The sequence below is a fragment of the Gambusia affinis genome, linkage group LG16 (genome assembly GCF_019740435.1).
Source record: "Gambusia affinis linkage group LG16, SWU_Gaff_1.0, whole genome shotgun sequence".
NCBI classification, from domain to species: domain Eukaryota; kingdom Metazoa; phylum Chordata; class Actinopteri; order Cyprinodontiformes; family Poeciliidae; genus Gambusia; species Gambusia affinis.
Genome location: NC_057883.1, coordinates 24,195,496 through 24,219,707, shown reverse-complemented (window position 1 = coordinate 24,219,707; position 24,212 = coordinate 24,195,496). Strand labels below are relative to the sequence as shown.

At 44.8% G+C, this 24,212-nt stretch overlaps 1 protein-coding gene across 2 annotated transcripts in view; it reads left to right on the top strand.

Annotated features, from left to right (window-relative positions):
• Positions 1-24,212, top strand: part of dync1h1 (dynein, cytoplasmic 1, heavy chain 1) — a 37,803-nt gene that overhangs the window by 5,961 nt on the left and 7,630 nt on the right. The window contains exons 10-60 of one of the 2 annotated variants that reach the window (XM_044143463.1): positions 27-206; positions 921-1,070; positions 1,151-1,297; positions 1,373-1,513; positions 2,853-3,029; positions 3,115-3,225; positions 3,873-3,992; positions 4,063-4,302; positions 4,380-4,535; positions 4,613-4,726; positions 4,799-4,909; positions 4,981-5,190; positions 5,553-5,699; positions 5,820-5,986; positions 6,068-6,241; positions 6,787-7,141; positions 7,726-7,920; positions 7,994-8,276; positions 8,357-8,457; positions 8,545-8,704; positions 9,152-9,392; positions 9,469-9,652; positions 9,733-9,945; positions 10,962-11,200; positions 11,285-11,441; positions 11,562-11,786; positions 12,173-12,403; positions 12,480-12,620; positions 12,697-12,930; positions 13,944-14,150; positions 14,224-14,345; positions 15,100-15,265; positions 15,344-15,507; positions 15,754-15,883; positions 15,962-16,095; positions 16,611-16,725; positions 16,807-16,968; positions 17,073-17,287; positions 17,365-17,569; positions 17,660-17,833; positions 17,929-18,048; positions 18,198-18,318; positions 19,198-19,393; positions 20,430-20,547; positions 20,631-20,846; positions 20,937-21,149; positions 21,493-21,620; positions 21,701-21,854; positions 22,362-22,508; positions 22,575-22,725; positions 23,632-23,885. In XM_044143463.1, the coding sequence (XP_043999398.1) occupies positions 27-206; positions 921-1,070; positions 1,151-1,297; positions 1,373-1,513; positions 2,853-3,029; positions 3,115-3,225; positions 3,873-3,992; positions 4,063-4,302; positions 4,380-4,535; positions 4,613-4,726; positions 4,799-4,909; positions 4,981-5,190; positions 5,553-5,699; positions 5,820-5,986; positions 6,068-6,241; positions 6,787-7,141; positions 7,726-7,920; positions 7,994-8,276; positions 8,357-8,457; positions 8,545-8,704; positions 9,152-9,392; positions 9,469-9,652; positions 9,733-9,945; positions 10,962-11,200; positions 11,285-11,441; positions 11,562-11,786; positions 12,173-12,403; positions 12,480-12,620; positions 12,697-12,930; positions 13,944-14,150; positions 14,224-14,345; positions 15,100-15,265; positions 15,344-15,507; positions 15,754-15,883; positions 15,962-16,095; positions 16,611-16,725; positions 16,807-16,968; positions 17,073-17,287; positions 17,365-17,569; positions 17,660-17,833; positions 17,929-18,048; positions 18,198-18,318; positions 19,198-19,393; positions 20,430-20,547; positions 20,631-20,846; positions 20,937-21,149; positions 21,493-21,620; positions 21,701-21,854; positions 22,362-22,508; positions 22,575-22,725; positions 23,632-23,885 (8,916 nt within the window). Of the gene's footprint in view, positions 1-26; positions 207-920; positions 1,071-1,150; positions 1,298-1,372; positions 1,514-2,852; positions 3,030-3,114; positions 3,226-3,872; positions 3,993-4,062; positions 4,303-4,379; positions 4,536-4,612; positions 4,727-4,798; positions 4,910-4,980; positions 5,191-5,552; positions 5,700-5,819; positions 5,987-6,067; positions 6,242-6,786; positions 7,142-7,725; positions 7,921-7,993; positions 8,277-8,356; positions 8,458-8,544; positions 8,705-9,151; positions 9,393-9,468; positions 9,653-9,732; positions 9,946-10,961; positions 11,201-11,284; positions 11,442-11,561; positions 11,787-12,172; positions 12,404-12,479; positions 12,621-12,696; positions 12,931-13,943; positions 14,151-14,223; positions 14,346-15,099; positions 15,266-15,343; positions 15,508-15,753; positions 15,884-15,961; positions 16,096-16,610; positions 16,726-16,806; positions 16,969-17,072; positions 17,288-17,364; positions 17,570-17,659; positions 17,834-17,928; positions 18,049-18,197; positions 18,319-18,921; positions 19,118-19,197; positions 19,394-20,429; positions 20,548-20,630; positions 20,847-20,936; positions 21,150-21,492; positions 21,621-21,700; positions 21,855-22,361; positions 22,509-22,574; positions 22,726-23,631; positions 23,886-24,212 lie in introns of both variants that reach the window. The other variant, XM_044143462.1, reaches the window with a different exon arrangement.

Here is a 24,212-nt window from a genome sequence, read left to right as displayed (position 1 = left end):
TGTTGAACTGTTGCTCTTGCTTCCAGGTTGATGACCTCCTGCTGATTGAAGAGAAGATCGATCTGGAGGTCCGCTCTCTGGAGACCTGCATGTTCGACCACAGGACGTTCTCAGACATCCTGAACCGGGTTCAGAAAGCTGTGGATGACCTCAACCTGCACTCCTACTCCAACCTGCCCATCTGGGTCAACAAGCTGGACATTGAGGTGTGCAAGTCAGAATGAACCAAATGGGTTCCAAAAGTATTCAGTCTCCCTTCAGACTGCAAACAAAAAGTTCAACAATGCTTTTAAATAAAACCACTGCAACCAGTTACCTTCAGAAGACATCTGATCAATCTCAGTGTAACTGCAGGTGTTCTCTGAAGGCCTGAGGTTTGTTAGAGAACCTTGGAGAACAAACGGCAGCAAGAAGACCAAAGGGAGGAAGTTATAGAGAAATTTAAAGCAGCGTTTGGTTCTAAAACAACATCCAAGTCAAAATGTAAAGATTGTGACATAATTGTGAATTTATTTAGACATGCTGATCTACATAAACTGTTGTAGAAGATCTGCAGAAACTGCAGCTCAACTATTGCTTAATGCCACACATCTGTCCTTTATGCAAGATAAACTGAATTCAGATGTTGTCCATCCAATCTGAGAGGATTTATAAAGCAGGTGCAGGAATATTCCCCAAAACCCACATAACATTAAAAACAAGTTGATTTTATGAATTTTTGGCTCAGGGAAGCACCGATCATTTCATAATGTTATAACCTTTTCTTCAGTTTCATGACTATGACCAACCTTTTGTCATCGGTCAGCTAAAATCCCAGCATAACCTGCTGAACTTTCTGGTTGTAGTTTAGTAAAATGTAAATAAGTATTTCTGCTTGTTGTTTTACTCTAAGTGTGCTCATAAACGCTGATTTCTCTCAGATTGAGCGCATCCTTGGCGTGCGACTCCAGGCCGGTCTGAAGGCCTGGACCCAGGTGCTCCGTGGACAGGTGGAGGACAAAGCTGACGTGGACATGGACACAGAGGCGCCTCAGGCCGGACATAAACCCGGAGGAGATCCCAAAATAAAGGTAACTCCGTCACCTCACCTCTGGGTTTAAAAAGTTAATACCTGAATGCACCTGAACACCGCACCTTTTTTAATTTCTAGAATATTGTCCATGAGCTGAGGATCACCAACCAGGTGATCTATCTGAATCCACCGATCGAAGACTGCCGCTACAAGCTCTACCAGGAGATGTTTGCCTGGAAGACCATCATCCTCTCCCTGCCCAGGATCCAGAGCCAAAGATACCAGGCAGGGATCGTCTACTGAAACATCTACTGGTTCTGTTGCTGCTGTTACCTGAACCAGTCTGTTCTCCTGCATCAGGTGGGGGTCCACTACGAGCTCTCAGAGGAGGAGAAGTTCTACCGTAACGCCCTCACCAGGATGCCAGATGGTCCTGCAGCCCTGGAGGAAGCCTACAACGCGGTGGAGGACATAGTTGGAGAAGTGGAGCAGTACGTAAAGGTAGGAGTCACTTTAAATGAACAGCCGGGATGCATTTTCTTTTTTTTTAACTTTATTTTTATTTATTTTTTTAATAACAACATACAAACATGAATACAAACTTCCGACTCATATTGACATTTACCAGTTACATTAAACGTGGCATCGGAAGGTGAGGTAATAAGTATTCTTATCAGGTGTGAGAATGAATACAAAACATCTAAACAAAAACAACACACAAAAATCGCAAATAAAAATAATGCAAGCTTACAGTTAGATCCTCCTAGAGATAAAGCGGTCCACATAGTCTTAGGTGCCACGGCATGTTAGGTTGGTCCAGCAGAACAAACAAGTGCAGGAGGGTGATTCACCAATTACATCATTGGATTAGTAGCGGTGTAACAGACTTCCATCTCGTATTAACAATAGCTTCTTGGAGCCTTAAGGAATATGTGATTTTTTCCATCAAATAAATGTCCCAAACTTTCTGAATCCATATGTTGTATGTTGGAGGTGATGCTTTCAGCCATCTGATAGTTATACACTTCAATGCTGCAGTCAGCAAAATTCTTAGGAGATATCTATCAGCCATTCTGTCTATTCCATCGGGTATTACTCCTAGAATTGCAACCAAGGGGGTTTTTGGAATATTTTTCCTGAAAATTATCTTGAGGGCATCAAAGATATCCTTCCAAAATTCACTTAATTTAGGGCAACACCACAGAATATGAGTATGGTTGGCGTTCCATGTCCCGCAGTTTCTCCAGCATAGATTGGGTTGTGTGGGGTACATTTTACTGGTTATCGCTGGTGTTCTGAAAAACCGGATTATTATTTTCCACTTGAATTCTCTCCATGTATTAGAGTTTGTTGTCAAATGTGCTTCTGTACAGATTTCGTCCCAAGCGTCCCCAGTTATTGAGGCCTGTAATTCACTCTCCCATTTATGTTTTATGTTTGTAGAGTCGTGTATAGTCATGGAGAGAAACAGGTCATATATTTTACTAATTACTTTATTGTTCCCCTTTCCCCTTTGTATATCCATTAGGAAATTTTCTATAGGTGTGGGTTCAAGAAGTTTAGTCCAATTGTCATGTGCCATCAGAAAGTTTCTAAGTTGTAAATATCTATAGAAATCCGATTTAGGGAGCCCAAATTCATTTTTCAACTGTTCGAAGGTTTTGAGATTTCCTTTATCAATTAGTTGGTGAATATGAGATAGTTCATAGTAAGACCAGTTTTTAAATCCAGAGTCTAAGTTGTTCGGTATAAATGTTTTCATATGTCCTATATTTGATAAAAGCGGGATGCATTTTCAACTGACTAACTGAGTTATCCTCCTGCTGTGTTTCCTGCCCAGGTGTGGCTGCAGTACCAGTGCCTGTGGGACATGCAGGCTGAAAACATCTACAACCGTCTGGGTGAAGACCTAACCAAGTGGCAGGCCCTCCTGGTCCAGATCCGTAAAGCGCGTGGAACCTTCGACAACGCAGAGACCCGAAAGGATTTTGGACCAGTGATCATTGACTATGGCAAGGTAACGACGACGGCAGCGTCTCTGGGTTTATTCCCTTCCTGTTGTGCCGTTTTTAAGCATTTTATTTTCTGACCCCCACCAACAGGTTCAGTCTAAGGTCAACTTAAAATACGACTCCTGGCATAAAGAAGTCCTCAGCAAGTTCGGTCAGATGCTCGGCCAGAACATGCAGGATTTCCATTCCCAGATCTCCAAGGTGAGCTATGATCTGAAATTTGAATATTTTATTACAAACAGAAGAGATATCAGTCTCAGAAAGGTTTCATAATTTCTAGAAGGCATTTTGTTCTAGGGATTAGCATTTAATGTTTTCCCTAGAAAATGTATCTCCTTAAACGAACTCTGATGTTTTCCAGAAAGCTGCTGCAAAGTCAGGATGTTCAGTGACTGAGGGTGAAATTTAATGGTGCTGTTTGTTCATTCAGAATAAAATTGATTTGAAGAAAGTGCAGACATTTTTCACAAAACGATATTAAATATTTATTACTACAAAAATAAATCAGTTAAAGAAAAATGAATTAAATAAACAAGTAAGAAATATTAAAAATGCTTACTTAAAAAAAAAAAATAAGTTAAATATGTAAAACAAATGTATAAAGTGAGAATGCAAACTTTTTCAATAAGAATCTAATAAAAATGCACAGATATAAAAAAGCATTGATTTTAAACGCCTAACATTGGTAACAGATTGGTGGTGAGTAAGCATGACGTTCATTATTTGGAGAAATAAATCTGACAAACTAAAACCTTCCAGATTTGGTTAATTGGATCATTTCTTTGTGCATCTCTTAATATATTAAATCGTCATCATTACTTAACAGAAATGTTGGTTTCCTTTCCCAGTCTCGTCAAGATCTTGAGCAGCATTCTGTGGACACGGCAAGCACCTCGGATGCAGTCAACTTCATCACGTATGTCCAGACCCTGAAACGTAAGATCAAGCAGTTTGAGAAGAACGTGGAGGTAAGCCTTTAGATTCGCCGTCCTCTGGCTCTGGTGTCTGCGTCTCTCTTACCAACTTTTATTCATGCAGCTGTTCCGAAACGGACAGCGACTGCTGGAGAAGCAGCGTTTCCAGTTCCCTCCATCTTGGCTCTACATCGACAACATCGAAGGTGAATGGGGTGCGTTCAGTGACATCATGAAGCGCAAAGACACAGCTATCCAGCAGCAGGTGGCCAACCTTCAGATGAAGATAGTCCAGGAGGACAAAGCCGTGGAGAACCGCACCACGGACCTCCTGACCGACTGGGAGAAGACCAAACCTGTCGCAGTAAGACCAACGTCTCCCACATCAAAACCACCAAAATCTTTCAGATACTTTAGTGTCTGACGTTCTTTTTCTTGCAGGGGAACCTGCGTCCTGAAGAAGCCCTTCAGTCTCTGACCATCTATGAAGGCAACTTCGGCCGCCTGAAGGTGGAGAGGGAGAAGTGCGCTCGTGCCAAAGAGGCCCTGGAGCTCACCGATACCGGACTGCTCAGCGGCAGCGAGGAGAGAGTGCAGGTGACGCTTTGAGTGTTGATTGATTAAAAAATAATGGTCAGGAGCTTATTTTAACAATGTCTACCTCTCATTTTAAGGTGGCACTGGAGGAGCTGCATGACCTGAAGGAGGTGTGGTCTGAGCTGTCGAAGGTGTGGGAGCAGATCGACCAGATGAAGGAGCAGCCGTGGGTTTCTGTGCAGCCTCGCAAGGTAAACGGATAAAACCTCTGTGGTGTTTACTGTTGGGTTCTGTAGAGACTAAAGTTATTGTTGCTACTGCAGCTTCGCCAGAGTCTGGATGCTCTCCTGAACCAGCTGAAGAACTTCCAGGCCCGGCTGAGACAGTATGCGTCTTACGAGTTTGTCCAGAGGCTACTGAAGGGATACCTGAAGGTCAGGAAACGGTCTTTCAGCTGTTATATTTAAAGGAAGCAGAGCTCACTTCCTGTTCTGCCCTTTTCCAGGTCAACATGTTGGTGATCGAGCTGAAGTCAGAGGCGCTGAAGGATCGCCACTGGAAGCAGCTGATGAAGCGGCTGCATGTGAACTGGGTGCTTTCGGAGCTGACTCTGGGGCAGATCTGGGACGTGGATCTGCAGAAGAACGAGATGGTGGTGAAGGACGTCCTGCTGGTGGCTCAGGGAGAAATGGCGCTGGAGGAGTTCCTGAAGCAGGTGAGACGTCTGGACAAGACGCAGATTTAACGACCAATTAGTACTTCTGATGATCTGTCCTCCATCAACTAATCTGTCCTCCTGTTAGTCCATCCATCCGTTTATCCACCCACCTATTCATCTGTCCATTCGTTGGTCTGTTTATCCTTTCATTCGTCTGTTTGTCCATCATCACGTCCCTCCATCCATCCAACAGTTCACTTGTCTAACCGTCCATCAGATGACCATCCATCTGTCCGTTTTGTTGTTTTTACATATGTAATACATTCATCAACCCCTCCCTCCATCCTTCCATCTGTCCTTCTTCCTGGACTCTCTCGGTTCTCTCACCGGGTCTCTAACTGGGCCTCTGGTCCCATCAGATTCGTGAGGTGTGGAACTCGTATGAACTGGACCTGGTGAACTACCAGAACAAGTGCCGCCTAATCCGAGGCTGGGATGATCTGTTCAACAAAGTCAAGGAGCACATCAACAGCGTGTCGGCCATGAAGCTGTCTCCTTACTACAAGGTAACGACGGCTAACATCTCTTCATCTCAACCTCAGATGCTTCAGATGTTGGATGATATTTTAACTCTTCTTCTTCTTCTTCTTCTTCTTCTTCTTCTTCTTCTTCTTCTTCTTCTTCAGGTGTTTGAGGAAGACGCTCTGAGCTGGGAGGACAAGCTGAACCGCATCATGGCTCTGTTTGATGTTTGGATCGACGTCCAGAGGCGCTGGGTTTATCTGGAAGGCATCTTCACCGGCAGCGCTGACATCAAGCATCTGCTGCCTGTAGAAACGCAGAGATTCCAGAGGTGAAGCAGAATCTGATTAAAAATGATGCAAACGGAGCTGAAGGCAGTGAAAACTGAAGCAGAACCGTCTCTGTCCTGCAGCATCAGCACAGAGTTCCTGGCCCTCATGAAGAAGGTGACCAAGTCTCCGCTGGTGATGGACGTCCTGAACATCCAGGGAGTCCAGAGGTCCCTGGAGCGACTGGCCGACCTGCTGGGAAAGATCCAGAAAGCTCTGGGAGAATACCTGGAGAGGGAGAGATCTTCCTTCCCAAGGTAGGGGGCGCTGCGGAGGAAGCAGAGTACGCTGCGGTGCTGATGATGGGAACAAATCAGGAAGTCTACGTAAACATTTACAGACTTTTTATTCCATATTCTACCAAAGCTAAAAATCAACCACCATCCTTCATCCCATTTATTCCTTCATTCTAGCACTATTCTTCCTTTCATCTCCCATTTCATTCCATCCATTTTTCCTTGCTTATTTTCTGACTTCCTACCTTCCTTACTTCCTAAATTACTTCCTCGCTTTCTTCCTCTCTTCTTTACTTCCTTCCTTCTTTCCATCCATCTTTTCTTCACTCTTCCTTTGCTCTCCACTCTTCCGTCTGTTATCCCGTCTCTTATTTTCCAGATATAAATCCTGATCACTTCAGTGAAATTTAAAAATGAGCTGAATAAATATTTATGAACTGAACTAAATATAATTTTAGCTGTAAAACAGTGTGGGAGCTGAAGTCAGTGATGCCTCGTGTTGTTGGAGCGATAATTCACGTTTAACCGTTCGGTGTCTGACATTTGTCCTCCATCTTTGCTGACAGGTTCTACTTCGTGGGAGACGAGGACCTGCTGGAGATCATCGGCAACAGCAAGAACGTGGCCAAGCTCCAGAAACACTTCAAGAAGATGTTTGCCGGCGTGTCGAGCATCCTGCTGAACGAAGACAACACCGAGGTTCTGGGGATCTCGTCCCGGGAGGGAGAGGAGATTCTGTACAAGACGCCCGTCTCCATCACGGATCACCCCAAGATCAACGAGTGGCTGACGCTGGTGGAGAAGGAGATGAGGGTGACGCTGGCCAAGCTGCTCGCCGAGTCCGTCACCGAGGTCACGGCCTTCAACAAGGGCACCGCCATCGACCTCACGCAGTACATCAACTGGATCGATCGCTACCAGGTCAGGACTGGGAAGACTGGGAGAGTTCACAGTTTATAGAGCAGTTTTCATCCAGTCAGGGTTAACTGGGAAGAACCGGGAGTCCAAACGACAAACCTCAGCCAAGTAACATTAATTAATTATGACAATTAGATGGATAGTTGATGAGGAGGCCGGAATGTGACTCAAGTTTTCAGATGGCGGATTTGAATGAATGAATGAATCATTCATCCATGCTTGCAGAAAGTGATCATATATTAATGCAAAAAATTTATCAATTTACTGTATTCATTCATTCATTCATTCAGTAATTTTTGCATACATTCATTAACATGTATACCCACATGTATTTGTCTTCATTTGTGCATTTATGGATTCATAGCTGGTTTTGTCTTTAAATGGCCATAAAAAGAGGAAAATGAAAGGTGGATATAAAAACTAAATAATAATCAAACCTAAGCAGTACAAACTTCACTGTAAAGTTAAGATAAAAAATTGTTGCTACTAACAAAGTAAAGTATTGATTTAAGAATAAGAGAAAATTCCTCAAGATTTGCTGTGTTGCAGACAGAAACGTTGAGTTAAAATGCTGTGTGTGTCTTCAGGCCCAGCTGGTGGTCCTGTCCGCCCAGATCGCCTGGTCTGAGAACATCGAGTCGGCCTTGACGTCCATTTCTGGAGGCGGCGACATGTCGCCCATGCAGGGAGTGCTGTCGAACGTCGAGGCCACTCTGAACGTCCTGGCCGACACGGTGCTGATGGAGCAGCCTCCTCTCCGCAGGAGGAAGTTGGAGCATCTGGTAAAAGGAGATTCAGATCAACTCAAAGTTTGATTTTAGAAAAACTGTCTGAAAATCGTTTCACTCTCTTCAGATCACAGAGTTGGTGCACCAGCGCGACGTCACAAGGACGCTGATCAAGAACAAGATAGACAACCCCAAGTCCTTCGAGTGGCTCTGCCAGATGCGCTTCTACTTTGACCCCAAGCAGACGGACGTCCTGCAGCAGCTGTCCATCCAGATGGCCAACGCCAAGTTCAACTACGGCTTCGAGTATCTGGGTGTTCAGGACAAACTGGTCCAGACCCCGCTGACGGACCGCTGCTACCTCACCATGACCCAGGCTCTGGAGGCCCGTCTGGGTGGATCACCTTTCGGTATGGAAGTGGAGCAGCATTTTTTAAATTACCTTTCTCTAAACAGAACAGTTGATCTTGACTCTATGTTCGCCCTGCAGGACCTGCTGGAACCGGAAAGACGGAGTCTGTGAAAGCTCTGGGTCACCAGCTGGGACGCTTTGTCCTGGTCTTCAACTGCGATGAAACCTTCGACTTCCAGGTGCAGCATGGCCGGTCCAGGACTTTTTTACTTAAATATTAGAGATTATTTCTGGACATCATGCAGATATTTTCTTTTTCTCTTCAGGCCATGGGTCGAATCTTCGTGGGTCTGTGCCAGGTGGGCGCCTGGGGCTGCTTCGACGAGTTCAACCGTCTGGAGGAGAGAATGCTGTCGGCCGTCTCCCAGCAGGTCCAGTACATCCAGGTGGCGCTTAGGGAGCACATCAACCCCAACAGAGACAGGAGTACGTACGAAAAGGAACTTACTTTAGTCTTAACAATCTCATTTTATTGTTCAGCACAAATATTTATACGCCTTGTTGTAATTTTGACTTCTTATCATGTTACAACTGCAAACTTCAGTGGATTTTACTTGATAGACTAACACATTTTGTCACGTTTCAGCCACAAACTTCAAAGGCCTTTATAGCATTTTATATTTTATTTTATTTTATTTACAACTACTACTCGGTGGTAGTTGTTACTGTGTCTTGTCTCTATGCTGCAACTGCGAAGTAATTTCCCTGCTGGGATGAATAAAGTACTTCTATTCTAAAAATGAGCTGTGAAAACTTTTACAAACTCTCCACCGAGATGATGTAGAGTTCATAGATCAATATTTCTATTGGTCGTCTGCGTTCTGCTCGCCCTCAATGCGATGCGCTGAGTGGGATCTGTTCCCTCTGGCTCAGGTGTGCCCGTTACCACGGAGCTCCTGAACAAACAGGTGAAGGTGAGCCCCGACATGGCCATCTTCATCACCATGAACCCGGGCTACGCCGGCCGCTCCAACCTGCCCGACAACCTGAAGAAGCTGTTCCGCAGCCTGGCCATGACCAAGCCCGACCGACAGCTCATCGCTCAGGTCATGCTCTACTCCCAGGGCTTCCGGACCGCCGAGATCCTCGCCAAGAAGATCGTACCCTTCTTCAAGTGTGTGTCAGGTTTAACTCGGCTTAACTCGACTTAGAAGGCATCCCTCTGATTTACGCTCAGTTTTTATCTTCAGGCTGTGCGACGAGCAGCTGTCGTCTCAGAGCCATTATGACTTCGGTCTCCGCGCCCTGAAGAGCGTCCTGATCAGCGCCGGTAATGTCAAGCGCGAGCGGATCCAGAAAATCAAGCGGGAGAAGCTGGAGCGCGGGGAGGTCGTCGACGAGAACGAAATAGCCGAGAACCTTCCAGAACAAGAGGTAGAAAAACTGAGGTTGGATCAAACTACTGTAGTTAGGTTGTGTTGTCTCTCTCCCTGAGTTTGGGTTTGTCGCGTCAGATCCTGATCCAGAGCGTGTGTGAGACCATGGTGCCCAAACTGGTGGCGGAGGACATCCCTCTGCTCTTCAGCCTGCTGTCGGACGTCTTCCCTGGAGTTCAGTACCAGCGAGGAGAGATGACGGCGCTGAGGGAGGAGCTGAAGAAGGTCTGCAGTGAGATGTACCTGACCTACGGAGACGGCGATGATGTGGGCAGCATGTGGGTGGAGAAGGTAAGGCTGCCCCCTTATACACATGTTAGCAGTTTAACCTTCTCTAGATGAATGTTTTAGTTCTTCCCTTTGGTTTCTATCCATCCATCCATTTTCTGAACACCCTTCATCCCTAATGGGGTCGGGAGGGTTGCTGGTTCCTCTCCAGCTGCGTCCCGGGCGAGAGGCGGGGTCACCCTGGACAGGTCGCCAGTCTGTCACAGGGCAACACAGAGACACACAGAGACATAACCATTCACACACACACTCATACCTAGGGAGAATTTAGAGATCAATCAACCTGACAGTCATGTTTTTGGACTGTGGGAGGAAGCCGGAGAACCCGGAGAGAACCCACCATGCACAGGGAGAACATGCAAACTCCATGCAGAAAGACCCCGGGCCGGGAATCGAACCCAGGACCTTCTTGCTGCAAGGCAACAGCTCTACCAACTGCACCACTGTGCAGCCCCCTTTGGTTTCTACTGCTTCTAAAAGCAGCCAAAGCCTTTAAATAAACCAAACAGTTGGCTTTTGGCAATAAGGTAATGAGCCGTTTCAAAAACCTCCAGAATCACAAATCACAGATACTGCCCTGTTACCTAGCAACCTCAGCAGAGTTCCACCCGTTTCCTAGCAACCCAAGCTGAACGCCGGCATGTTTGGTCAGCTGGTTTTACCGCTGTATGGGCTGTTCAATGGCTGCTGGAAGAGACGAGTGTTTTATTGTTGTCTTACCATCCAGAAACCACTTGCTGCATTGTGCAGGAGGTTCTACTAATGCTTTTCAAAGATGTACATTTGTATAATTGAGCATCTGTTTTCAGGCACTTTCATGTGCAACATTGAGTTTGGGGGGCTTGGCCAGCAGCACCTTATTTTAATTTAAAGTGACGGAGGCCCTAAAACATCTGAAAAAAGGCAGAACGGAGCAGACTGAAATCTCTAAAAATGGTTCGGTGCCAAAAATGTGCTGAGCATGTCTTGAATAGGCCACAGATTTTTCCTAAGCTGGAGCACCTTTAACTGTTCTCCAGGTGCTCCAGCTGTACCAGATCACCCAGATCAACCACGGCCTGATGATGGTGGGTCCTTCTGGAAGTGGGAAGACCTTGGCGTGGCGAGTCCTCCTCAAAGCCCTGGAGCGGCTGGAGGGGGTGGAGGGCGTGGCCCACATCATCGACCCCAAGGCCATCAGCAAGGACCACCTGTACGGAACTCTGGACCCAAACACCCGCGAATGGACCGACGGCTTGTTCACACACATCCTCAGGAAGTGAGCTGCGACGCCATCAGAACCCCAAACACAAGCTGCCGTCTGCAGAAAAACACACATGAGATAATTTTCCTTTAATTTCAGGATCATCGACAACGTCCGAGGCGAGCTGCAGAAGCGCCAGTGGATCATCTTCGATGGTGACGTCGACCCAGAGTGGGTGGAGAACCTGAACTCTGTGCTGGATGACAACAAGCTGCTCACTCTGCCAAACGGAGAGCGTCTGAGTTTACCACCAAACGTAAGAGCCTTAATGGTTACCTGTCCGTAGTGGTCTGATGCCGGCCCACGCCTCCTCTTTATCCGGTCGCAGCGTGAGGCCTTGGGTTCGTTTTCACCTCGTTCTGCCGTCTCTGTCCAGGTGCGTGTGATGTTTGAGGTGCAGGACCTGAAGTACGCCACCCTGGCCACCGTGTCTCGCTGCGGCATGGTCTGGTTCAGCGAAGACGTGCTCAGCACCGACATGATCTTCAACAACTTCCTGGCTCGCATTCGCAGCATCCCGCTGGACGAGGGCGAGGACGAAGCTCAGCGCAAGAGGAAGGGCACTGAGGATGAGGATGAGGCTTCTTCCCCCATGCTGCAGGTGATTAAATGTGGATAAAAGTTTAGACGCCGTGTTTAAGTCCAGTTTATTTGTGTGACACATTTCAGCAGCAAGGTGTTATACATAATAAAACAAAAAATTACCAAATTATAAAGAAAACGGCATACAGTCAACAACTGAGTGACATCATCAAAATAATACACATCAAATGAGTTGGTCAATGTTTCATTTGTTATGGTTCAAAAGCAGCTCTAACCAGCTGGGATTCTGATCCTGATTTAAAAGAACTCTGTGTTTGGGCTCAGTTTTCTGGAAGTCTGCTCCAGATTTGTGGTGTGTAGAAGCTGAAAGCTGCTGCTGAGGTTCTGCTGGCTGAGGTTCTGCTGGCTGAGGTTCTGCTGGCTGAGGTTGTGTTTATTCTGCAGATCCAGAGGGACGCCGCAGCGATCCTGCAGCCGTACTTCACCTCTACCGGCCTGGTGATCAAAGCCTTGGAGCACGCCTCCAAGATGGAGCACATCATGGACTTCACGCGCCTGCGCTGCCTGGGCTCGCTGTTCTCCATGCTGCACCAAGCCTGCCGGAACGTGGCCCAGTACAACAACAACCACCCCGACTTCCCCATGCCCATCGACCAGCTGGAGAGATACATGCAGGTAGCGACGCCTTCTCCTCTCGCCTGCTTCGTTCGCTCAGGGAAACTTTCAAACTTTTCCTCTCCTCGTCTTGCAGAGGTATTTGATCTACGCCGTCCTCTGGTCCTTCTCTGGCGATGGCCGTCTGAAAATGAGGGCGGAGCTTGGAGAATACATCCGACGCATCACCACTGTGCCCCTCCCATCTGCTCCCAACGTTCCCATCATTGACTATGAGGTCCAGCTGGTTTCATTTGGCGCTGATGGAAGAAATGAACCCGACCCGATTTCATCTGGGCTGTTTCCTCCTTCAGGTTTGCATCTCAGGCGAGTGGCAGTCCTGGCAGGGCAAAGTGCCCCAGATCGAGGTGGAAACCCACAAGGTGGCGTCTCCGGACGTCGTGGTTCCGACGCTGGACACGGTCCGCCACGAAGCCTTGCTTTACACGTGGCTGGCAGAACACAAGCCGCTGGTTCTGTGTGGACCTCCAGGTTCTGGAAAGACCATGACGTTGTTCAGCGCCCTCAGGGCTCTGCCTGACATGGAGGTGAGACAACAAACCCGTTTCAAACTTTTACCGAGCTCCTTAACAACATCACTACAGTAGTTCCTATGTGTGGGGAAAATTGAAGTAAATATGGAAAAATAGGTTTTGTTTAGGAATAAACATTTTGAGAAAAATGGAGGAAACTATCCCAGTATACATGCATGTGTTCATGGTTCTCTGGTGTGATTAAGTGTCTCCATTAGGACAGTCAGGGGGAATCTGCACCTCTGTGCAACGTCCTGGTCACAATTTTAGTGTTGGAATGAATAAATTAATTAAAGACAGAGAGATATTGATATAATTTAATAGTCATAGAAACAAAACAAGATCAAAGTTTTCTTGATCTAATAAGATAGTGAAACTTATTGTGATACAATAAATGTAGAGTCAAGAGATAACTTGACTCTACATTAGCTTGAGGTCTCACCTCAGAGTTTAAATGAGTTAAAAGTCACAGGAATGTCAACAAGAGGTTGAGTTCTCACTAATCTGGAGATAAAGTATCGGTTTTCTGGATAATGAAGCGTCTTGTCTTCCTATTCAGAAAGAAATGTAGCCCTGATGATTGATCAACATTAAAGTTGTGATGTCAAGATAAAACTTCTAAGTCAGAAAAACTGGCTTGACCGGCTGTTTTTAGGAATGAGAAAATGTTTTTGGTAAAAAAAAAGCTTTATATTTCATCACAAAATAACTGAATTCTGCAATAAAGCAGCTTGACATGGTTTCTGTTGAGATGTCAAAATAATGAGATTGGCAGATAAAAGAAGATTGATGATGATGATATATAAGGAGCAGGTGAAGATGTGTTTTAAATACAAAAGGACACTGAAACAGTTTTGATGAATTAATGAATGAATATCTCTTTATCTCTAGCTAATGATGGTAGGCTCCCATGGCAAAACTAACAAGTTCATCGTCAAGTTCATCATTTTTTAGCAAATTAAATTCTCAAACCTGCGAGTCCGGGAAGGTTTCCTCGTTTGAACGAGACGGCTGGTTCTCTTTGGCAGGTTGTTGGTCTGAACTTCTCCAGCGCCACGACCCCGGAGCTGCTGCTGAAGACCTTCGACCATTACTGCGAGTACCGGCGGACGCCCAACGGCGTGGTGCTGGCCCCAGTGCAGCTGGGCAAGTGGCTGGTTCTGTTCTGCGACGAGATCAACCTGCCGGACATGGACAAGTACAGCACGCAGAGAGTCATCTCCTTCCTCAGACAGGTGCACTCCGTTTGCAGGTGGATGTAGATGCTCCTGCAGCGGGCCGGGCGTTTGACTTCCTGTGTTTTGGTAGATGGTGGAACATGGAGGCTTCTATCGCACTTCAGACCAGACCTGGGTGAAACTGGAGAGGATTCAGTTCGTCGGCGCCTGTAATCCTCCCACTGATCCCGGCCGAAAGCCGCTCACACACAGGTACAGCATACAGATTATATAATCTGATATTTGTTATCACAAGAATAAAGTCATAAAACTAGAAAAAAGTTTCAAATTATAGAAAAAAAAATGTTTTAATGAGGAAAATCTTTTGTTAGAGTTTTCAGTGTCTGATGTTACATCTGAGAAAATACCTGTATAATAAAATATCGTCCTGCTGCTGCAGATAATCTGATGCTGATGTGTGAAAAGATCAAGTATTTTATTTGTAAAACCGATACAGAAGTAAAATTTAACAAGATTCTTAACATTCCTCAATTAAATTAGTTTTTTATGTCGGAATTCTCCTAAAATTACAACTTTGTTTTCTAATATTACAATTTTATTATGGAAGTATTGACTTTTTTTGTTTTTTATTGTGACTTTATGCCAGTATTATTACAACTTATTTCTGGCAATATTATAAATTTTGTGAAATATAAAAAAAATTTGTTACCACATTTTTGTAATAATATAATATTTAAGAATTATGACTTTATTCTGTTAATATAACTTTATCATTAAGACTTTTTTTCTTGTGTTACGGCTTTAATATTATTATTATAAATTTATTCTGTTAATATTTCAACTTTGCTGTCTGACCTTTTTTTCTTCTATTGCAGCTTTATTTTCATATTATAATAACTATGAAAGTTAGTTATGAAACGTCATAACTAGCATTTGTTTCTCCTTAACCAGAGAAGTTTATTATCTTTGGAGAAGGAATAACGGCTGCGTGGCGTTTCCTGTCCAGGTTCCTGCGCCACGTTCCGGTGGTGTACGTGGATTACCCCGGACCCGCCTCCCTCACCCAGATCTACGGAACCTTCAACCGCGCCATGCTGCGCCTCATCCCGTCCCTGCGGACCTACGCAGAGCCGCTGACCGCTGCCATGGTGGAGTTCTACACCATGTCTCAGGTAGAGGAGTGGACCCGGCGTCAGCAGAACCGTTCCCATCGTAATGCCGCTTTTTAAACGTGATCCTCCGTCCTTTAGGAGCGATTCACCCAGGACATCCAGCCACACTACATCTACTCCCCCAGAGAGATGACCCGCTGGGTGCGGGGCATCTTTGAGGCGCTGCGCCCTCTGGAGACCCTGCCGGTGGAGGGGCTCATCCGGATCTGGGCTCACGAGGCGCTGCGTCTCTTCCAGGACAGGTGAGAGAAACGCAGGGGTTTGACTGTTAGCCCCGCCCACCAGGTCATGTCTGCAGGTTTATGGTTAGAAATAATCGCCTCACTGTTTCCAACTCAGCAACTTTCTCGTTATTCTTAGCAATATTTCATATTTCGTATTGTCCAAAATTGGAATCGGCAGGTCAGACGTTTTAAAGCTCAGAAATCGGCCTGAAAACTGTAATCGGTGCACTCCAGGCTGTAATGAAACTGTGTTTTTGTCTGCAGGCTTGTAGGTGACGATGAGAGAAGGTGGACGGATGAAAACATCGACATGGTGGCTCTCAAACATTTCCCTAACATCGATAAGGAGAAGGCTCTGAACAGGCCTATCCTCTACAGCAACTGGCTCTCCAAGGTGAATCGCCGTCCTCCATTTTGATCCTTTTGACCAGTTTTTGTTTTGCAGTTTCTAATTTTCTGTTTCTGTTTGCAGGACTACATCCCCGTTGAGCAGGAGGAACTCAGAGACTACGTGAAAGCCCGTCTGAAGGTTTTCTATGAGGAGGAGCTGGACGTCCCCCTGGTTCTGTTCAACGAGGTTCTGGACCACGTCCTTAGAATCGACCGGTGAGCGTTCTGGCTTTTATTTTGAAAAGTTCTTTATACAGTTCTGTACCGTCCCATCCAGCTCACATTTTATCACATTGTTGCTGGGTTTTTCCTTGATGAAAACAATTTAAAGTTTTGCCACATCCTTGGTTTAATTTAGGTCTGGACTTTGACTATTCTCTAATCAAACCAACGGCCAGAAACAAAACAGCTGCATTAAGATTGAGCTTAAATGAATCACCAGGACTTAATTTAGTTGATTTACGAAGCTAGTTGGAGACACTGGGCTGTGCATTTTAACACTACAGCCCAGAGTCTGTAGTCTGTACTGCGAGTATCATCTGTATCTTAATACAAATGATGTATTATATTCATCTGTACTATGATGAAAATACAGATGTGCTTCACTTTGTGTTTCTCCGTCACAAAAATCCTGAGAGAATTCACTCTTTGTGACATAATATGAATACCGTTGGTGGACAGTTTAAACCCAAACCCTTTGGATATTGAAATTTCCATGTTTTTCTGTGCAGAATCTTCCGGCAGCCTCAGGGTCACCTGCTGTTGATCGGAGTCAGTGGTGCCGGAAAGACGACGCTTTCCCGCTTCGTGGCTTGGATGAACGGACTGAGCGTCTACCAGATTAAGGTTGGTGCCATCAGTCCAGGGTTGTTTATTATTTCAATGCGTTGGAAATTTCTCTGTTAATTTTCTGTTTGGTGCCTTCAGGTGCACAGGAAGTACACCGGGGAGGACTTTGATGAAGACCTTCGCACAGTGCTGCGTCGCTCAGGGTGCAAGAATGAGAAGATCGCCTTCATCATGGATGAGTCCAACGTCCTGGACTCTGGGTTCCTGGAGAGAATGAACACGCTGCTGGCCAACGGAGAGGTGACCTCATGCTTTATGCTGCTGATTTTACTCCTTATCCTGTGAAACGCTAAAGAATGTTAGCTTTCCTCCTGTTTTTATAATATTTATGGCTGTTTTCGCAGGTTCCTGGTTTGTTTGAGGGAGATGAATATGCCACGCTGATGACTCAGTGCAAGGAAGGAGCCCAGAAGGAGGGGCTGATGCTGGACACTCATGAGGAGCTTTACAAGTGGTTCACCAGCCAGGTTATCAGAAACCTACACGTGGTTTTTACCATGAACCCGTCGTCAGAGGGCCTGAAGGACCGGGCCGCCACGTCTCCTGCGCTCTTCAACAGGTCCAATCATCAGAAATACCAGCTGGAGCTAAAATAAAAAGATTGAAACGGTTTTAATATTAAAACTCTGCTTTCAGGTGCGTGTTGAACTGGTTTGGAGACTGGTCAACAGAGGCTCTTTACCAGGTGGGTAAGGAGTTCACCAGCAAGATGGACCTGGAGAAGCCCAACTACAAGGTTCCAGACTACATGCCCATCGTCTACGACAAACTGCCGCAGCCGCCGTCCCACCGCGAGGCCATCGTCAACGGCTGCGTGTTCGTTCATCAAACTCTTCACCAGGTGAGAATCAAACCAACCAGGAGTTAATGACGTAAACAGGAAGTCTCTGTTTTGGTCGCTGAAGCTAACGCTCGTCACCAAATCCTCCAGGCTAACAATCGCCTGGCGAAGCGCGGCGGTCACACCATGGCCATCACTCCTCGCCACTACCTGGACTTCATCAACCAGTACGCTAACCTGTTCAACGAGAAGCGCAGCGAGTTGGAGGAGCAGCAGATGCATCTCAACGTCGGCCTTCGCAAGATCAAGGAGACGGTGGATCAGGTAGAACCGGCTTTCCTGCCATAAAACATGAAGAAAGGTCGGAAATGTTCCTGGTGTTGGTTCCTCTCATCGATGGCGCCCGTTTCCTCATCAAGGTGGAGGAGCTTCGCCGTGATTTGAGAATCAAGAGCCAGGAGCTGGAGGCAAAGAACGCAGCTGCTAACGACAAGCTGAAGAAGATGGTCAAAGACCAGCAGGAAGCTGAGAAGAAAAAGGTAAACCGGAGGAAGAAGATACCAAAATGTCCCTTAAATCAAGTCATGACAGTGTAGCTGCTGTAGCGTGTGAATTTATGTATAAAGATTTGGGATAGGATATTTAACTTCATGTAACATTTTTTCATGCTGTTCCTCTTCGGTTGCAGGTGATGAGCCAGGAGATCCAGGAAGCAGTTTACAAGCAACAGGAAGTGATCAAAGACAAGCAGCTGAGCGTGAAGCAGGACCTGGACCAGGTGGAGCCCGCCGTCATCGAGGCCCAGAACGGTAAGGTTGGCTTTAAATGGCTGCTCTGGAGAGCAGATTATTTATTAATTAGACTGCATCAAATTAATACAGTTTATACATGAAATGAACAAAAAAACCTCTCCTTTAAATAAATGTTTTTAAATTCTTAATCATATATTTATTTTAGATATTATTTATATATTTAAGTATTTCATTTGTTTCAGTTTGTATTTAATTATTTATTCTTTCTGGTTAATTCAATGTTTATATATGTGTATATACATATATATATATATATATATATATATTTTTTTTTTACTTTGTCACAGTATAATTTTGAATAATTGTGTATTTAATATTTTTATATTTTTGACTGTTTTTATTTAATATTTTTGTATCCAAATGTGAGGTTAGCATTAACAAAAGCTGTAAAATATCAAAGAATATATTTTGTATTAATTGTTTGTATGTAATGTGGACATTTATCTATCTGATGGACTATTTATCAATATTTTTTAAGTGGAGTGTCTTTTATTACCCGCCTATCTGTGTAAACATGGCTAACGGCTAACAGCTAGCTTTCTGTCCACATCCGTCCTCCATCTTGGCCCGTTTGCGTCTCGTTGCCCTCCTGCTCTGTAGCTGTAAAGTCTATAAAGAAGCAGCACCTGGTGGAGGTGCGGTCCATGGCCAACCCCCCCGCCGCCGTGAAGCTGGCTCTGGAGTCCATCTGCCTGCTGCTGGGGGAGAGCACCACGGACTGGAAGCAGATCCGCTCCATCATCATGAGGGAGAACTTCATCCCCACCATCGTTAACTTTGAAGCTGAAGAAATCAGGTGAAATGAGACAAACGGGTTTTTTCTCGTCCACTAAAAGCTCTCTCTCTGTCTGGGTTTGTCTCCTCGTCCTTAATTAGCTGTGAGCTCCATTAAGCGGCAGCACCTGGTAGAAGTTCGGGCCATGACCAACCCCCCCGCTGCCGTTAAACTGGCCCTGGAGTCTATCTGCCTCATGCTGGGGGAGGAGACCGGAGACTGGAAAAAAATCAGACAAGTTATAATCAGGGATAATTTCATCAGCAGCATAGTCAACTTCTCCTCTGAGGAAATGAGGTCAGGAAGGAGGTTTTGTCTTAACCAGACGATGAGAACTAATCACTGCCACCAGAAAACCAGCAGGGTTCCTACGCACTTCTTTAACACGTTTCACAGTTTTCCAGCTATGAAAAAGATGATGGGAGTGTAAGGTAAACATTTATCTCCAAACATTTTTCCTTCTAAATAAACATCTGATCTTTCAAAAACAATTCGGTCCAAATAGACTCAAGTTTACTTTGATCCTGGAACAATGAATTAAAACGTCATCGAAACGTTTTGAAACCTTTTGCTTACAATAATAGTCTAATTATGAGAATAAAGTTCTGTGACAGTAAAGTCATAAAGTCAAACCACATGGCTTTATTTTTTAGTTTAACTTTGTCATATGATTTGTTTTCTCATAATATTTTAATTTATGGCCAAACGACTTGATTCTCATAATTGACTTTTTTTTCTTGTGTAGTTACAACTATTCTGGTAATATTGTCATATTATTATTTTTGTAATATTATGACTGTATTGTCGTATTATTTCAACTTATTTCTTAAATTATAAATATTATGGTAATATTTTATCTATAGTGTCGTACGACTTTATTTTCATGACTTTTCTTCTCATAATGTTTTTTTATTTCTTAGCCTGTTTTTTTGTTTCTAAAATAACGGGCTAAGAAAACAACCTGAAGTTCCAGAACCGGAGATTTGCACTTACTGTTCACAAATTTAAGTTTACTGAAGAAACATGATAGAAATTTTAAACAGTTTTTTTTTAAATATATTATTTGAAGCCACCAACAAATGTTTTATTTAAGTTATAAAATAAAGAGTGTGCAGGAGCCCTGATGTTTTAATTTCTTTCCTGAACTGATTTTCATTTAATCTGAGGTGGAGGTAGATTAATCAGTGGAGGTTTTATTTCCATTACTTCTTCCCGACAAATCAGAACAATCCTGTGCAACGTCTCTTTAAATTTCCTTCCCGATTCTCTGTGATTTATTATCATTTCTCCACATAAAGCCGACGCTCTGACCTGTTGCTCGCTTTTCACTCAGTGACTCCATCCGTGAGAAGATGAAGAAGAACTACCTGTCCAACCCGAGCTACAACTACGACCAGGTCAACAGAGCATCTCTGGCCTGTGGGCCCATGGTGAAATGGGCCATTGCTCAGGTCGGGAATCCTGAACGCTCTGAACATGGATCTGGTGACCAGATAAAAGTCCAGCTAAAAAACGACATGCTTCACTCCTGCAGCTTAACTACGCGGACATGCTGAAACGAGTGGAGCCTCTGCGTAACGAGCTGCAGAAGCTGGAAGACGACGCAAAGGACAACAAGACGAAGGCGGAGGAGGTGGAGCAGATGATCAGGGACCTGGAGGCGAGCATCGCCCGCTACAAGGAGGAGTACGCCGTGCTCATCTCAGAGGCCCAGGCCATCAAAGCCGACCTGGCCGCCGTCGAAGCAAAGGTCTGCGTTTCCTGTCAGCCTCATTCAGAAGCTCTAAACTGATCCGAAGCTGCTGGAAGAGGTTCTCCTGATGTTTCTCTGTCCCTGCAGGTGAACCGCAGCACAGCGCTGCTGAAGAGCCTTTCTGCTGAGAGGGAGCGCTGGGAGAAAACCAGTGAGACGTTCAAGAACCAGATGTCCACCATCGCCGGAGACTGCCTGCTGTCTGCGGCCTTCATCACGTACGCCGGCTACTTTGAGCAGCAGATGAGGCAGAACTTGTTCACCACTTGGTCTCATCACCTGCAGCAGGCCAACATCCAGGTACCTCATTCTGTCAAAACATCTGGAAATAAAGGTACATTTATGAAATGATAATGATAAGAAGGCATAATAATACAAAAGTTGTAATACAAGAAGAAAGTGGAACAAGTTTACCAGAGTGCAGATGCCAGTCAAAATAAGGAAATAGTTGTAATAAACAAGAAAGAAGTCTTATAACTCTCCACCAAATGATGCAAGACTGGTTGCCATGGAGATGGCTTCAAATTATACCTATGCAGAGTTTTAAGCCATTTCTCCAGAGTTTTTTGTGAAATTTGTCTCTTTTATTATATTTAAACCTGGTTGTGCATGATTGGAGCTCTGAGTTTAATTTCTGACTCAGTTCCGCACCGACATCGCGAGGACAGAGTATCTGTCCAACGCAGACGAGCGTCTACGCTGGCAGGCCAACTCGCTGCCTGCTGACGACCTCTGCACAGAGAACGCCATCATGCTCAAACGCTTCAACAGGTCGGCGCCGACAGACCCGAAACGTCACATAAATGTTCCTGCAGCTGAACCTGCAGTTTAATCCTGATGTCGTGCTTCAGGTACCCTCTGATTATCGACCCGTCGGGCCAAGCCACAGAGTTCATCATGAACGAGTACAAGGACCGCAAGATCACCAGAACCAGCTTCCTGGACGACGCCTTCAGAAAGAACCTGGAGAGCGCTTTGCGTTTCGGAAACCCGCTGCTGGTCCAGGTGAGAGCAGTGATTCTGATTCCTCCCGATTTAAAATATGGATTCACTGATCCATGTTTTTCACTTCTCATACCGATCCGATTCAGAAAAACAACTGAATTGACTTAAAATGTTTCCTTTTTTAAACACAGAGATGAATTATAAATTCATCTGATAACTCTGCACCAGTACAGTTCACTTTAGATCAAACATGTAAAAATAACTTTAATTTGTTCAGGACTGTAAAATAAACTGAAACTGATAAAAATTGGTTGATTATGTTGGTCAAACAGAACAAACCTTCTTTCAAATGGTTCAGAAAGAGAAGTTAAGAACTGTAAATACAAAGTAAAATAAATATTAAAGCTCAGAGCACCAAGCATAGAATTAGCCTGGATAGAGCTGCACATTGTCTAAATATCTTTTTATATTAGGACCAAAACAAATATTGATATCTGATCGGTTCATCTCTAATTAAACTCCATCGTCTCTTAAACTCATCAGCTCTAACTTACTGTGGTGTTTCAGGACGTGGAGAGCTACGACCCGATCCTGAACCCGGTGCTGAACAGAGAGGTGCGCCGGACCGGAGGGCGTGTCCTCATCACCCTGGGAGACCAGGACATCGATCTGTCCCCGTCGTTTGTAATCTTCCTGTCCACACGAGACCCAACGGTGAGGAGTCGGTCAGTAAACCCTCTGAACTCCCAGTGTGGTGGTTGATAATCTGCGTCTCTGCAGGTGGAGTTTCCTCCAGACTTGTGCTCTCGGGTTACGTTTGTGAACTTCACGGTGACGCGCAGCAGCCTGCAGAGCCAGTGTCTGAACGAGGTGCTGAAGGCCGAGCGGCCAGACGTCGACGAGAAACGCTCGGATCTCCTGAAACTGCAGGGTGAGCTGGACAGAAACGCTGCCACAATCACAAAGTTCAGCGTGTTTTATTAGAACAACCCGGTCGGAATCATAAAACCCAGCAGCAGAACAGGGAGAACGTTCTGGAGAAGGTTAAAGCACAGTTAGCTTCTCAAACAACATCCCAAGCTTTAAAGCTCTCATGACTGCTACAACCTTAAAACATGGCCTACTGGAGGAGCTGCAGAGATCCACAGCTCAGGTGGGAGAGTCTGACAGGAAAACACATATATGGAGTTTATGGAAGAGAAGGACCAGCAATTGTTGACATAAAGCCATAAAAAATGAGAGAAATCAAAGTTTAGATAAAAAAATATCTGCTTCTGAGAAACCTTAAACGTTCTAGTTGAGAAGTTTGTATTCCAACATGGTGACGGCCGTAAACATTTAGCAGAAGTTCTTACAAACATCATTTAATCTTTAGACAACATTTAGCAGGTGCTACAGGTAGCATTGAGTTCAGCATGTCAGCCTCGTTAAACAGACATGTTTCCACCACAGCTCACTGCTGTTGATGTGAGGAGCGGCCATATTGAAACAGGAAATCCGTCTTGTGAGTCAGAACTGGGCGTAGCTGGACTTAGGTTTATTATACATTACATATTAATTTTATTTATTTTCCCCTCATTTATTTACAGCCTGCACATAACTTGAAGTTAGTAATTTTGCAGAAGGCCTCAACAAATATTTACATGTTTTGCAGAAGATTTTATGTAGAACATTCAAAATAAAGAGGTTTTGTTCTAAACGGTGGCCCTGGTTAGCAAGTATGAATTGAAAAAGGATTTTTATTTATTCATTTATTTATTGTTGTTAAGAGTGTTTTTTTGGGGGGGGCATATCTCCCTCTCCTAATCCAAGGTACCAATTTGAAATCTTTCCTCAGGTGAGTTCCAGCTGCGTCTCCGTCAGCTGGAGAAATCCCTCCTCCAGGCTCTCAACGAGGTCAAAGGTCGCATCCTGGACGACGACACCATCATCACCACCCTGGAGAACCTGAAGAAGGAGGCGGCCGAGGTGACCAGGAAGGTGGAGGAGACGGACATCGTGATGGCGGAGGTGGAGGCGGTGTCCCAGCAGTACCTGTCGCTGTCCTCCGCCTGCAGCAGCATCTACTTCACCATGGAGGCTCTGAACCAGGTCCGACCTCACAGGAAAAACCAGCAACCAAACCTTTACTCAGTTACATTTACTTCAGTAACCTTTGGGAAAAAAATTACTTTTAAGAGTATTTTTACTCTTACTTGAGTAAAAGTGCACTCAGGAGGAGCACTACTTCAACATACTCTAGTAAAAAGTATCCATCCAAGAAATTACTCGAGTAAAAAAGTTTATTCAAGTACTGAATAACTGATCAAATTACAGACCAAAATATAAAGTTAAGTGGAAATTTTGGTATTTTAAGTACCAAAATGAAAATAACACAAAAGAAAGAGTCAGATTTAGAAAAATCTTTTTTTTGTAGAG